Genomic DNA, 12537 nt, shown 5'->3' on the forward strand with positions numbered 1-12537 from the left:
TGTTGGTAATTAACCAGTGGCTTGTCCATTTTTACATGTTTACAGAACTCCAAGAGTGCCCAAGGCCTGGTGGGTCTGAAGAATTTGGGAAATACAGTGAGTACACTACTGGCCCATCTTTCCCACAATGACATGTCACTCATAAACCACAATGTAGTATATTGCTGCTGTCAGAACAAAAACTTCGTATCTCCAAAAAGGTAATTTTACAGAAGGACTTTTAATGGACGTTAATGGAGAAGTGACTTGTTCCAAGTAATTTTGGGCCATTTCTATTGGTCTATTCATCATTAAATATTGACACAATGTCAAAAAATCAACTCCATGACCAAAAATGGAGATAGGAGGTTCGGTTCCAACGGTGATGATATCCAAATCTGTTCTTTCAAAATGGGATCCTCAGTAGTGTGGAAGCATCCCAATGACGTACATTAGCAAACAAAATTGTCCTCTCTCCAGTTTATTCTTGTCATCCACTGTTTACCGAATACAGAGTATGTCTGACATGCTCAAAATAGAATCTGTTTAATCTGTCATATCTCTCGTCTTGTGGTCGCGACAAATCCGACAGCTCACAGAAGAAGTGTTTTGATATCACTTTCACATTCCTCTTGGTCTTTCCACTTGATGAGATTATTTGTCATGCTATCTCTTTGCACTGAACATTCAGTTAGGAGGCTTTTGCCAGGCAACAGTAATCGAGTGGTCCAAAAATAAATCATTACACATTACATGGCAAACTGGTCCGAGCTGGTGCTTTCGGCGCTCCTTCAGCTCTTACTGAACTGAGCTGTGAAGAGCGGTGGAGGGAGCTTTAGCCTTCTCTATTGCTTTTTATGCCAATATATATGGTAGTTTTTGAACTCTTTTACTTTGTCTCTTTTTACAGTGCTTTATGAACTCCATCCTTCAGTGTCTTAGCAACACACACAGCCTGCGAGACTACTGTCTGCACAACTCCCACCGCCGAGACCTCAACAACAACAATCGCACAAATACTGCACTCATGGAGGGTGAGGACGCTTGCCCTGAGCAGCGTTTTTGGACTTGCTCATTTTTTCAGTAACTCCCTTTGTTAGAACTGCATTTGTTAGGCCTGTTCAAAGCATTCTTCTGTCCCTTTGATCTCAGAATTTGCCAAGCTCATTCAGACAATGTGGACGTCGTCCGGCAGTGAAGCGGTCAGCCCTTCTGAGTTCAAAACCCAGATCCAGCGATATGCCCCGAGATTTGTGGGCTACAAGTAAGCTTTGGTCTCAGCTATGAAAATGAAAATGAAAACCAAAAACAATATTTTTTAAAGGACTTTCAGCTTCCAAAGTTTTAAAATGAAAGTTTTAAAATGAAACTGCAACAGTGACTGCTTTAAAGCTATTTTTTTTTATCTGAATAGGCCTACTATACACACAAGGTGCTACATCAAAAGAATGGTTCTTACTTGTTCTTGTATATTGTTCTAACCAACTGCAGAACAGCATGTGGAACATTATTAACCAGTTAACCATATTTGGTTAACCAACAAGTCCTGTTCTCAATTTTGTTCTGTGAAGAAATAATGTTCATATTTTGTTTTCATTTCCATTCACTGTACCATTTCTGATCCTTGTTAGCAAACTGTACTTATCATCAACCATCCACAGGATTGTTGCTGGGCAGTTATTTACTCAGCCCAGTTCCCTGCTGTAGCCATGGCCAGTGCTGAGAGATATTTTGTGTGTTGTTCAGCCAACAGGACGCTCAGGAGTTTTTGCGCTTCCTGCTGGACGGCCTGCACAACGAGGTGAACAGGGTTACAGTCCGGCCACGGGCAATCACAGAGGACTTTGACCATTTGCCGTAAGTTTGTGTGTGTATTTTTTTTCTTGCTGAGTCCCTGGAGCTGAGCCAGGCATGTGTTTACTGAAGTGTTTGGCCAGAGGGTAGCTTGCTTGGACCAGCAGCTTGTGCGCTCTGTGGTCCAAAAGAAAAATTTATATTTGTAGCAGAGGATGTGTGTGACCATGAGTGGCACTTCACATGCAAGTTCCACTGACTGTCAGTCCATTTTATTTCCCACAGTGATGAAGAGAAAGGGAAGAAGATGTGGAGCAAGTACTTGGAAAGGGAGGACAGTAAAATTGTAGGTATGTATACACTGAGAATGTCCCTTCGGACTTTTGAGACATAGTGAAATATGATTGGCGTCAAGAATCAGTGTATTGTAAACCAATGCAGTTTGTGCCTTGTTACTTTGTTTATTATTATATATACACTAATAACACAGTGTAGATTTCCACTTTAGAAAATACGAGGCATTCTGGAGATGCATTTTATTTTGCATATCTGTTATAACTTCATTTTTAAACCTATTCAGCTTTCTCTGTCATTTTTGAATCAGCTCCAGTCCTCATTCTGCACACATCTAAAATTCTTACATTTTTTATTGTAAAAGTGTGCGTAGTAATATTATTGTTCATGTATCTGCAGCTAGAATGGTTTTATATTACTGAAACCATTGATTCCATCAAACTGACTTTGCAATAAAAATGCTTTACGAAATGTCATTTCAAGTGAAAAAACCCTGTTGGCACATAAGTCTTTTTTTCAGCGATAAAAAAGTTGTATTTGACATATATGTTGTAACTTGTGTAAATTTAGTATCCCTGATCTTCTCATAACCTACTGATAAGGAAATTTTAATTGGTTTTCTTTGTTTTTCTCCATCGGAATGGTTACGCAAGAAATCACATTTCTCTGCCATATAGATCTGTACATGTATACTGATGAGCCAAAACAGTATGACCACTTGCCTAATATGTTGCTGGTCATCCTCATGCTGCCAAAACAGCTCCGACTGGCCAAGGTTTGCACCCTACAAGATCTCTTGAGGTATCTGGCACCAGCATGTTGACAGCAACTCTTACATAATGTAAGTTGCAAGTTGCAGTCAGACTTCTTGTTCCAGCAAATCCCACTATGCTTGATTGGATTGAGATCTGGGGAATTTGGAAGCCAGGGCAACACCTTAAACTCTTTGTCATGTTCCTCAATCCATTCCTGAACAATGTGTGCAGTGTGGCAGGATGCATTATCCTGCTGAATTCAGCCATTGCTATCGGGGAATATCATTGACGTTGAGGGGTGTACCCAGTCCACAATGAGGTGTTGGTAGGTAGCAGGTGTAAAATAGATGTTAACATGTATGCCAGATATCCCAGACCCTAACATGCACAGTTGTTATGACAAGATCAACATTATTCGCTTCATCTGGTCATAATGTTTTGGCTCATCAGTGTATATCTGTACAGCTCAGGCTGTTTGAGCATTATCCATTCATAAAGGCTGTAAGTTTTTCTTTGTAAATGCTGAAAAGTGGCAGCAGCACAAACAGTACACTCTCGCCACCTCTTCAGTCCAGCTCTACCTCTCCGCCATACTGTTTGCATTTGTTATAAGAGGCACAAGAGGGAAATCGGTCACATTACACCAAATTTCTGTGTACATATTTCCCAAAAAAGGTTTACATTGTAGGTCTATGCGACATGGGTATCGACAAACAGTTTACTGCTAAAAGTTTTGTCAGCATTCATAAAAAATTACAGATAATTTCTGTTTTTCATAGCTTACATTGACAAACTTTTTGAAGTGTTCATAAAAATCCTTTGGATGGAAACATAGCTAATGTGAGTGAATGCTGTTTTAGGCTAAAATTATTATAGGATTTGATAGGATTCATTCTTTTTCCCCTCCTAACATCCGATTCAACATTTTCTGCTGATATTGGTCCAGTATCACTACCTGGTATTGAATTGGTGCCATATAATATAAACAAATAAATAAATACATCTTATTATAATTCAATATAGGAATCATTTTCTGTGATTATACTGTGCTTAATGTTTCTGTCTTATGTGTTCAGACTTGTTTGTAGGGCAGCTGAAGAGCTCTTTGACGTGCACTGAATGTGGCTACTGTTCCACTGTGTTTGATCCATTCTGGGATCTTTCCTTACCAATCGCCAAGGTCAGTTCTGCTCAGTAAACCACACACACTCGCTCTGTAATGTCCTCTGTAATGCATGAGGTACAGTGAGAGGAAGTGAGCAGTGTTTAACAGTGTGTATTCCGCTCAGAAGGGCTACGGAGAGGTCAGTCTGATGGACTGCATGCGGCTTTTCACTAAAGAAGATGTGCTGGATGGAGATGAGAAACCGGTGAGACTTTGTGTGCTTTGTCACCTCCTGCCCTGCTGCCCCTGATAATTTAACAACTACTTTTCTGGATAAAGCACTTTCAAAAAGCTCATATTTGTTGGGCAAATATTGTTGGGTTTGCTAAAGGGCTTGCCTGTCTCTTTCTCTTTCAGACATGTTACAGATGTAAAGCCAGAAGAAGATGTACTAAGAAGTTCACAATTCAGAGATTCCCCAAAATCCTAGTGCTACGTATCCTTCCTTTTGTTTTGCTTTTTTGTTGGTTTGTGTTTTTTTTTTAGATGAGCACAGACTGTAAACCCCATAGACCTATTGTTGGTCTTGGAATAAAGCCTCTAAACCTCAATATGGTAATAAGAGAAGGAAACAAGGTCTTACTTTTGGATGCAAGTTAGTACTAGATTAAGATACCAAGATTTTTACCAAGTAATTTTGGGCCATGTCTATTGGTCCATCTATTGTTGCACTGTCCAATGTTGTAAAATGTAATGTACAACACTGAGTGCGTTTGCATGCACTTAATAATTCAATAACTGCAGAAAATGAGATTTTGTGAGTAATCTGATTGTGTTTACATGCACTTGGGTAATCAGATAATGGGAAAACTCCAGGTCTACGTGAGTCAGGCAGTTTTCGGATGCGTTGCAACCAGGCAATAAACTTGCAGAAGAAGACGTGATGTAAACGTAATATGAAACTAAAACTTTCTTTTTTAAAAACATTGGGCTACTTTGCCCAAAAATATGAACATACATCATCCAGAGGATGAAGAATATTTAAATTCTTCACTTCGTGAAGCATGTGATTGGTTTCAGCGTCACTCCAGATGTGTTTTGTTGCCACCTTGCGGGGGCTGTGTTAAACACTGCTTACTTATTCTGGCACCACAGTCCGTTTTTTCGCTGACTGAAAAATCCAAAAGAAATCTGAGTAAGAGTGTACATGCACTGAGAAATCTTATTACTGAGCTAAAATTCAGCTCTTTATCAGATGTCTTAATCAGATTTCTAGACCTTACTTCAGTCAAAGAAGTCAGAGGATGCTGTTTACATGACCACTTGAATAATTAGATAACTGTAGAAATCCGATTATACTCAGATTGTGGGCATTGTGTGCATGTAAACACACTCACTGGAGTTACAGGGTTTTGGTATGACAGGGACAATGTGCTTTTAAGGGTCTATATCTTTTTATTTTATTCATTTTTTCCCCTTATGTTCTGGTTCACTTATTAGTTTGTAAGGTTTTATGTAGCAAAAACAGTCATAATTCGTTTTTACATGATAATTTTCCAGCGTCTCTTTATACCTTAGAATAAAAGTGTTACTGTGCCTTTAAGAGATAACATATATATATATATATATATATATTGTGTGTGTAATTATGTTGATTTTTGTGACATCACCAAAACAGTGAATTCTAAATGGGCTGTTTTTGCAGCTTAGTGCTTAGTTTCCACAGAGGACTGTGGAGTGAGTACTGCATTCTGAAACTTTAATAATGTTTGTATACTACATGAAACTCTTTAATTTAAAAAGAAATCAGTGATATGGACCCTTTAGTGTTTTTCCTCATCAGGTTCCCAGAAATATTAGATGTGTTTATGTTTCTTTTTATGTTTGTTAGTGGCTGCTGTGTTTTGGTAGGACTATGTCTTTCCTTGATTCAGTCATTCAGATCTGAAGCGGTTTTCAGAAGCTCGTGTCAGATCCAGCAAGCTGTCCACTTTTGTCAACTTCCCTATGAAGGACCTGGACCTCAGGGAGTTTGCCTCCGACAGAAGCAGTTAGTACTGTTGAATGTTAGACCCACAGTAGATAAACAGATAGAACAGTCTTTCTCTGTTTCTGTTTCAGTGTTTTGAAGCATAACAGTTTGTTCTGATGTCTTTCTGTCTGCTCTTGTCATCTGTAGGTAGTGCAGTCTACAATCTGTATGCAGTGTCCAATCACTCAGGCACTACCATGGGGGGACATTACACAGCATACTGCTGCAACCCTGCCACCGGAGAATGGTACACATATAATGACTCCAGGTACTCTTTACACATTCATCTCTTGCTCAAGCTTCCCCTCTTGCCAACATTGTCACTCCCTTTAAATTCCCACTGATGTTCCTATCCACAAAGGGCTGGTGTGGCTGCAGGTTTTCACTCCTGCTTGGTTGAAATGAAAACTTTCAGCTACACTGGCGCTTTGCAAATAATGTCCCCTGTTCTAACACTACTGTTGTCCATGTCCCCAACCTTCATGCAAGGGTTTGGTCCTTAAAATTGCTTGCGCACCTCAACACAGCTTAGGCTTCAAGAAAGGCTCTTCATGAAGCTCTTGTGCTGCATGTTGCCAACTCCTCTCCTTCCAGCCATCATTGTTTTCTTTTCTCTCCCTTGCTGAACCACCCCCTCTCTCACTCGTGCTTTCTAACCTCTCTCCTCCCACTCGCTCTCTCTGTGAACGCCGTGCTTAAACCTGATGAAGCTTCAGCACACATTTTATTTTTCTGTGGAACTCCTCTCAGTGCTGGTTCACAAGAATTTTGCAGCTAAATCGTTTAGCAAAATATCAGTTTTACACAGTTTTACAATTGTTGCTTCTTCCAACCCAAATACAGTTGATCAGCCAAGACACGTTTGGTGTCCTAAATCTGCTTCTTTAATTTTGCACCGGAGCTTCAAGGCTAATGTCGCTATCAAACTGCATCCCTAAATCATCACACATTTTCCTCCAACCATTCCGAGTTAATTAATCTCAAATGGACTTGCTTATGTGCTTTCTAACACTATATTACATATTGTTATATGTAAAAAAGGCCATCTTCAAGGATTTGGTGTGTGCTTTTGTCTATTTTTATAGATAATACTAAGACCCCGTTTACAGGTGGTCACTTAATGTGACTAATATCTGTTTTGTATCCTGATAAGACTTCAGCTGCATGCATTTACACTCGGTAGTCAAATGCATCTCAGGTTAGTTGGACTGAAATACGAATGCTGTGTGGGATGGAATATGCCAAGGGTCGGCCACATGTGGCTCTTTTACTGCCCTGTTGCGGCTCCACAGAATTCGATTTTTAGGTAAAAATAAAATAATCCTCCTTTGCAGTAACATAAAGCTCTGCTGATTGTTCTAACACAGTTTTAACAATGATCTTAACGCTGGAGTTCATGTATAACTGCCAGTTCAGCCTTTAACCCTGAAGGATGGCGTGTGGACTGCTGATCACCATAGCAACGCAGACAGCTATCCCGCCTAGCTAGTAGCTTACGAAAAGACAGAGAAAGATTTAAGACGAACATCGATAATTTGGAGACAAATGGACATATTTGCATATATAAGCACTTCAGCTGGTTTCCTGATATGTGTAATCTGCAATGAGATACTCTCAAACACTAAAAAGTTGCGAGGCTAAAGTCAGCTTCTTGTTCATATTTTCCCGTTCCGCCTTAAATGGTGCAGCAGTTACATTCTGGGGCCTCAAGCACCATTTAAGGTGGAACGGGAAAGTTCAAACAAGAAGCTGGCGAATGAGAAGCGACTTCAGCCTCGTAAAAAATCGAATTTTGAGAGACATTTACAAGAAACTATTCCACTTTTGCAGAAAAGTTACCTGCTGTAGATGCGAGAAAAGCAGCTAAAATGGCTCTTCTTAACATTTGGCTTGCCAACCCCTGGAATACCCAAATCCACTCATTAAGCAGCAACCAATTACCAATTGTTTATCCGTTCAGCCTCTTCCTTTGCTACGCCGAAGATGGTTGCTGTTTTGAAGTTTGCAGTTTTGCGTGTCATCATGCATTTCTTCAAACTTAGGGCAACTATGTGTGTGTCCTCCATGATTATCTTCCTTGTAGACACAGATCACGTGCCCAGTGATGTACTGCATAGAGGTGGAGTTTCAGTTGTACCGGGAGGGTTTTGGTTGTCAAGTGTGTCTTGAAGAGACGGATGCATTTACACTGCTATAACGTGGCTCAAAAGTGGTTTGAGTGATCGGATTTGTATCTGTTTTAAATGTGTCTTGGGTGTGTTTACACTTGCCATTTTATGTGGCTTGGCCTTATCCAGATATAATCTTGATTTTCAAGACGCATGAAGTGACAGGGTGTAAACAGGGTCATAATCGTATGCAAAAGTTACTTACTGCTAGTCAGATTACACGTTTTGTTAAAGTTAACACATTCTCTACAGGGAACAAATGTAAATATGGCATTTTTCTGCACATTTTAATGCACAGTTTCTATTTATTTATTTGCTAAGCTTAGCTTATTGCAAAAAAAAAAACGTTAAATTTAGCAAATAAACAGTATTGTGCATTAAAATGTGCAGATGTTTGTTCTCTGTAAAGGTTGTATAACTTATTTTCACTTAGGAAATCAACAAAACATGACATTTGACTTGGTATCTACTTTGCTTTATAGCTCCAGCACAAAATTAACGATGCAAACTTCAGACTACAAACATGTCCAAAAGAGAATTGCATAGTTTGAATAATTGGTGGTGTTTATAAACTAATACCCAAATACTCCTTATTATTAACCGTAATTGTATGTTTATTACTGCAAAATACTGTTCAGAATATATCCAGTAGCCTGTAGGTGTCAATATATTAATGTATGATGTGTTAATAGAACTGAAATCAGCTGTAGTGTACAGCTAGCCGGCCCAGCAGACCTTGGAAGCAGCGCCACCATGTGGCCCACTAAGCGGCAGTCGGATAAATATCCCAATACTTACATAATTGAGATGATTAATCAAACCTGCCATGCCTCCCTGTGTGGCTCTTATCACAAATTTTGCCCTGAGCATCTTTCTTATGGTCCAGTAATTTAAAGTGCTACCTCACGTGTGATTTCTCAAACATCTTTGCTTTTTTATCATCAATAACCTCATGGAAAAGAGAGCAGTTTATTTATTTGTAACATTTTCCATATTTTAACAATATACTCTGTTTAAAGGCCTTTGCTGATTAAGTGTATTAGAGTTTAGGATACAATTTATGTGGCTTAATAATCCAACATATTCCAACATAACAAACAAATACTGCAGTATTGAAATTGTTGGGCCAATTTTTAAAAACCAAACTATTCTTTTAATGGGAGCATTATTGTCTTTTCGAAAGTATTATCTGTCCTTGTCAATGAAGTAGTAATGACTTTCTATACTTTGAATCATCTCAAATATGTAAGTATAACAATACTTACGAGTACAACTAGTCTTTGGTGAGGGTGACGCTAAAACCAGGAGCTCAGAGCTTCAGATTAGTTTGTTTTGGTGAGTTCTTGCAGTGTAGGAGGGGAACACTGAATCTGCTGCCACTTGTGTAGACAAAAGCTTCTCAATCTTAAACTTCACTCTCTGCAGCTCAACTATGACTGAACTCAATTCTCACTGCTGCTTTTCAAGAAAAAACAGAGAACTAGCCAAATAATCAAATTCAACAAAATAAATAAAAGCAACTAACTACAACTAAAAGTGAGATGGAGATAAATTAAATGATAATTACATGGTGAAACTTACATGCAACTGGTGGCATGCTGTGGATTGCCTGCTATGCAACTGCAAATCCATTGAGGACCATCTTAGTCCTGGCTCGGGGTGGGAGAACGTTTGTGGGGTTCAAACACACAAACTAACTTCCAATTTATTTTCTTGTCCATTGATCTGGGGAAATCAGTTGTTTTAAAGTTTGTTATTCCACATGATCAAGTGATACATTATCTCTGTTTTGATTGTTTCATGAAGTTGTTTCGTGAAGTTGAGAAAGCAGATTTGTTCCAAGTGAGTTGCAGGGTGCCTTATGCAGCTTAAGTACAAGTTTCATGTAGGTTTTAAGCAACTAACCTGCATAAAATTTTAACCATGTGAAGCCAGCTGAATGTTTACATGTCTCAAAAGAGCTGTATATGAACAAGAGGGCATTTCTCACTCCTATATAACAGCATACGGGGCTTCAGCAGCTGGGCCTCAGTCTGCACCATTAATACATGGTTGCCTCCTAATGGAAAAACTTTGAATTGCATTGATGAACATGCTGAAAATTACAGTCAATTATGAAATGTAAATATTATTGTTTTTAAGGCTGATTTTGAGTCTCTGAAATACCAACAAGTATTCGGAGCCTATAAAAAGCTAAATTATAGATAAATTATATTAAATTATAGATACAAATAATAACAGAAAGTCCTTAAGTGTCAAAGGCACAGGATAAAAGATCTGAGTGTGTACAGTATCTCATACAGCATGATTCTGTTTCTCCTGCAGAGTAACGCCAATGTCCTCCAGTCAGGTGCGCAGCAGCGACGCCTATGTGCTGTTTTATGAGCGAGCTGGCCTGTGAGGGCATGTGGGCTACAAGCGAAGGAGAGGGCAGGACCCAGGCCCCTAGGGCTCCATCACACACTCCCTCACACACTGCTTGTTCTCCTGACTGACAGATAAAGAGACTGTCGCCTTCTGCTGGACACCTAGGAGAAATACATGTAATATCATCAAGTGTTGTACTCTATTCTTCTGTGTCCAGTTCATTTTCATTGGGGGAGCAGAAGGTGTGTCCTGATGCCTCTGCGTATGCGTGAGTGACTGTGTGTATCTGTGTGTGTGTGTGTGTGTGTGTGTGTGTGTGTGTGTGTGTGTGTAAACGTCTGAGGGCAGCTCCTGGGGAGACACTGTCAGGCAATAAACCCCTCTTGGCTCTGTCTCAGAAGTCTATTGCTATGCACTGCAACAGATATTGTCCCAACTGCGCCTTCTTCTTGTTCAGGATCGCCTCAGTATAAAGACTTGTTTCAAGTTGTTATGATTTTTTTTCCTTGTCAATTTTATCATTTTCATTTGTATTCCCGACCCTTTGGGAATAGAACTGGTAAGAGGCTCCCCCTGCTGGGGCATCAGAAGAACAACAGGATTACAACTTTGAGGCCACTCTTGCCCTTGTGTTACCACCCTAAGCTCTTCACCTCCCACACTTTGTTGTTTTTGTGATTCTTTTCACCTGTCAGTCTCTCATGATCGGTCTCGTACCTCCAGAGGGATGGAAAGGAGCAAAAAGTCTGTAGAAAGGTCTGCCGAAGTCGAAAGGATGCCCGTGTGGCTGTGGCGTGTTTTTATTCAGTTTGGCTGCTACTGATCTCTGATACTTAAATGCTGTGAATGAAAGGACAGTCCTGTTCAGATGACTATAATTAATGAAATAGTCCTGACCATGCGGATTGGTTTATCCTTGATTTCATGCCATTGAACAACATGGGAAGAATGTTTTGAAAAAAAAAAAAAACACTATATCTGTATATTTTTATATATGATGCAATATAGAGAATGTACTATACAGTGGTGCTGAAAATGACCTGTTACTGTTTTCAGTTAAATTAACAGGAAAAGAATGGATACTATTTATGCTTACAGGTGATAAAATGAGATGAGTCACTTTTTAACAGTGGCAGATGAAGTATGTGCGAAATAATAAATTTTAGACAAACAACCAGCTTTTGTCTCTCCTTTGTCTGTTTAGAATTATGAATCAGGATTTTAGATCAATAATTTAAGATGAGCTGTGACTCAGTGTCAAAGATGCAGACAAGGTAGGCTGCATTTCTCTTGATTTTGCCTCATCTCTATCTTGTGGCCTTTTTTCTTTAATTTAATGCACAATTTCTGTTTAAACTCTCCTCAGTTTGACATGTTGGAACGAATAAAATATAACATATGCCAGAAGCTTTGCACAGACCATATTTCATTATTTTTTCCAGCAAATAAACAGTAATTGTGCATTAAAATGTACTGAAGTGTGTTCTCTCCTGAGGATGTGAACTTATTTTCACTTAGAAAATCAACAAAACATGCCATTTGACCAGGGGCGCCCAAACTTACGTACGACTGTATTTATTAGACACGTGAGCTCAGTTTGAAACCTTTCCCTATTAGAGAAATAGTGCATTATATGTTATATATTGATATACAGTACTGTGCAGAAGTCTGAGACCAGCCTTTCATTTATTTAATTTCCAGTTAATACAGCCCTTTTGCATAAGGTATTCATTTTTCAGTTTCAGCCTCCAACACTAAGTTTAATATTAAATCTTATCAGTACTGAATTTGTCCACTCTTTTGTTCACTCTCTGACACTTTAACTCTTCCATGCTTCCAATTTTAAAATCAGTCAGTCCAGCTGAGTCCTCCCAATAAAAGCTTCCCAGAAGAGTCACTGAGAATATGTTTCCCTTGAAACAGACACTAACATTCCCACAAGCAACTACTCAAACTCAGGTTAACTGCCTCACAAATGTCTCTCATGTGCATCTAAAATGGCCATTTTATGGCTAAAGTGGCTAAAAAATCGCTCGGGATTCA

General features: G+C 39.2%; 1 protein-coding gene across 1 annotated transcript in view; it reads left to right on the plus strand.

Moving 5' to 3' along the window:
* Window positions 1-11671, plus strand: part of usp2a (ubiquitin specific peptidase 2a) — a 29236-nt gene extending 17565 nt beyond the window's left edge. Inside the window, 11 exon segments of the mRNA XM_036561062.1 lie at window positions 46-96; window positions 890-1013; window positions 1132-1243; window positions 1726-1836; window positions 2059-2123; window positions 3899-4002; window positions 4112-4192; window positions 4345-4423; window positions 5870-5977; window positions 6107-6227; window positions 10453-11671. Coding sequence (XP_036416955.1) covers window positions 46-96; window positions 890-1013; window positions 1132-1243; window positions 1726-1836; window positions 2059-2123; window positions 3899-4002; window positions 4112-4192; window positions 4345-4423; window positions 5870-5977; window positions 6107-6227; window positions 10453-10528 — 1032 coding nt within the window. The 3' untranslated portion in view covers window positions 10529-11671.
* The last annotated feature ends 866 nt before the right edge of the window (window positions 11672-12537 follow it).

This window comes from Colossoma macropomum, unplaced genomic scaffold, assembly GCF_904425465.1.
Source record: "Colossoma macropomum unplaced genomic scaffold, Colossoma_macropomum, whole genome shotgun sequence".
Classification (NCBI taxonomy): Eukaryota; Metazoa; Chordata; class Actinopteri; order Characiformes; family Serrasalmidae; genus Colossoma; species Colossoma macropomum.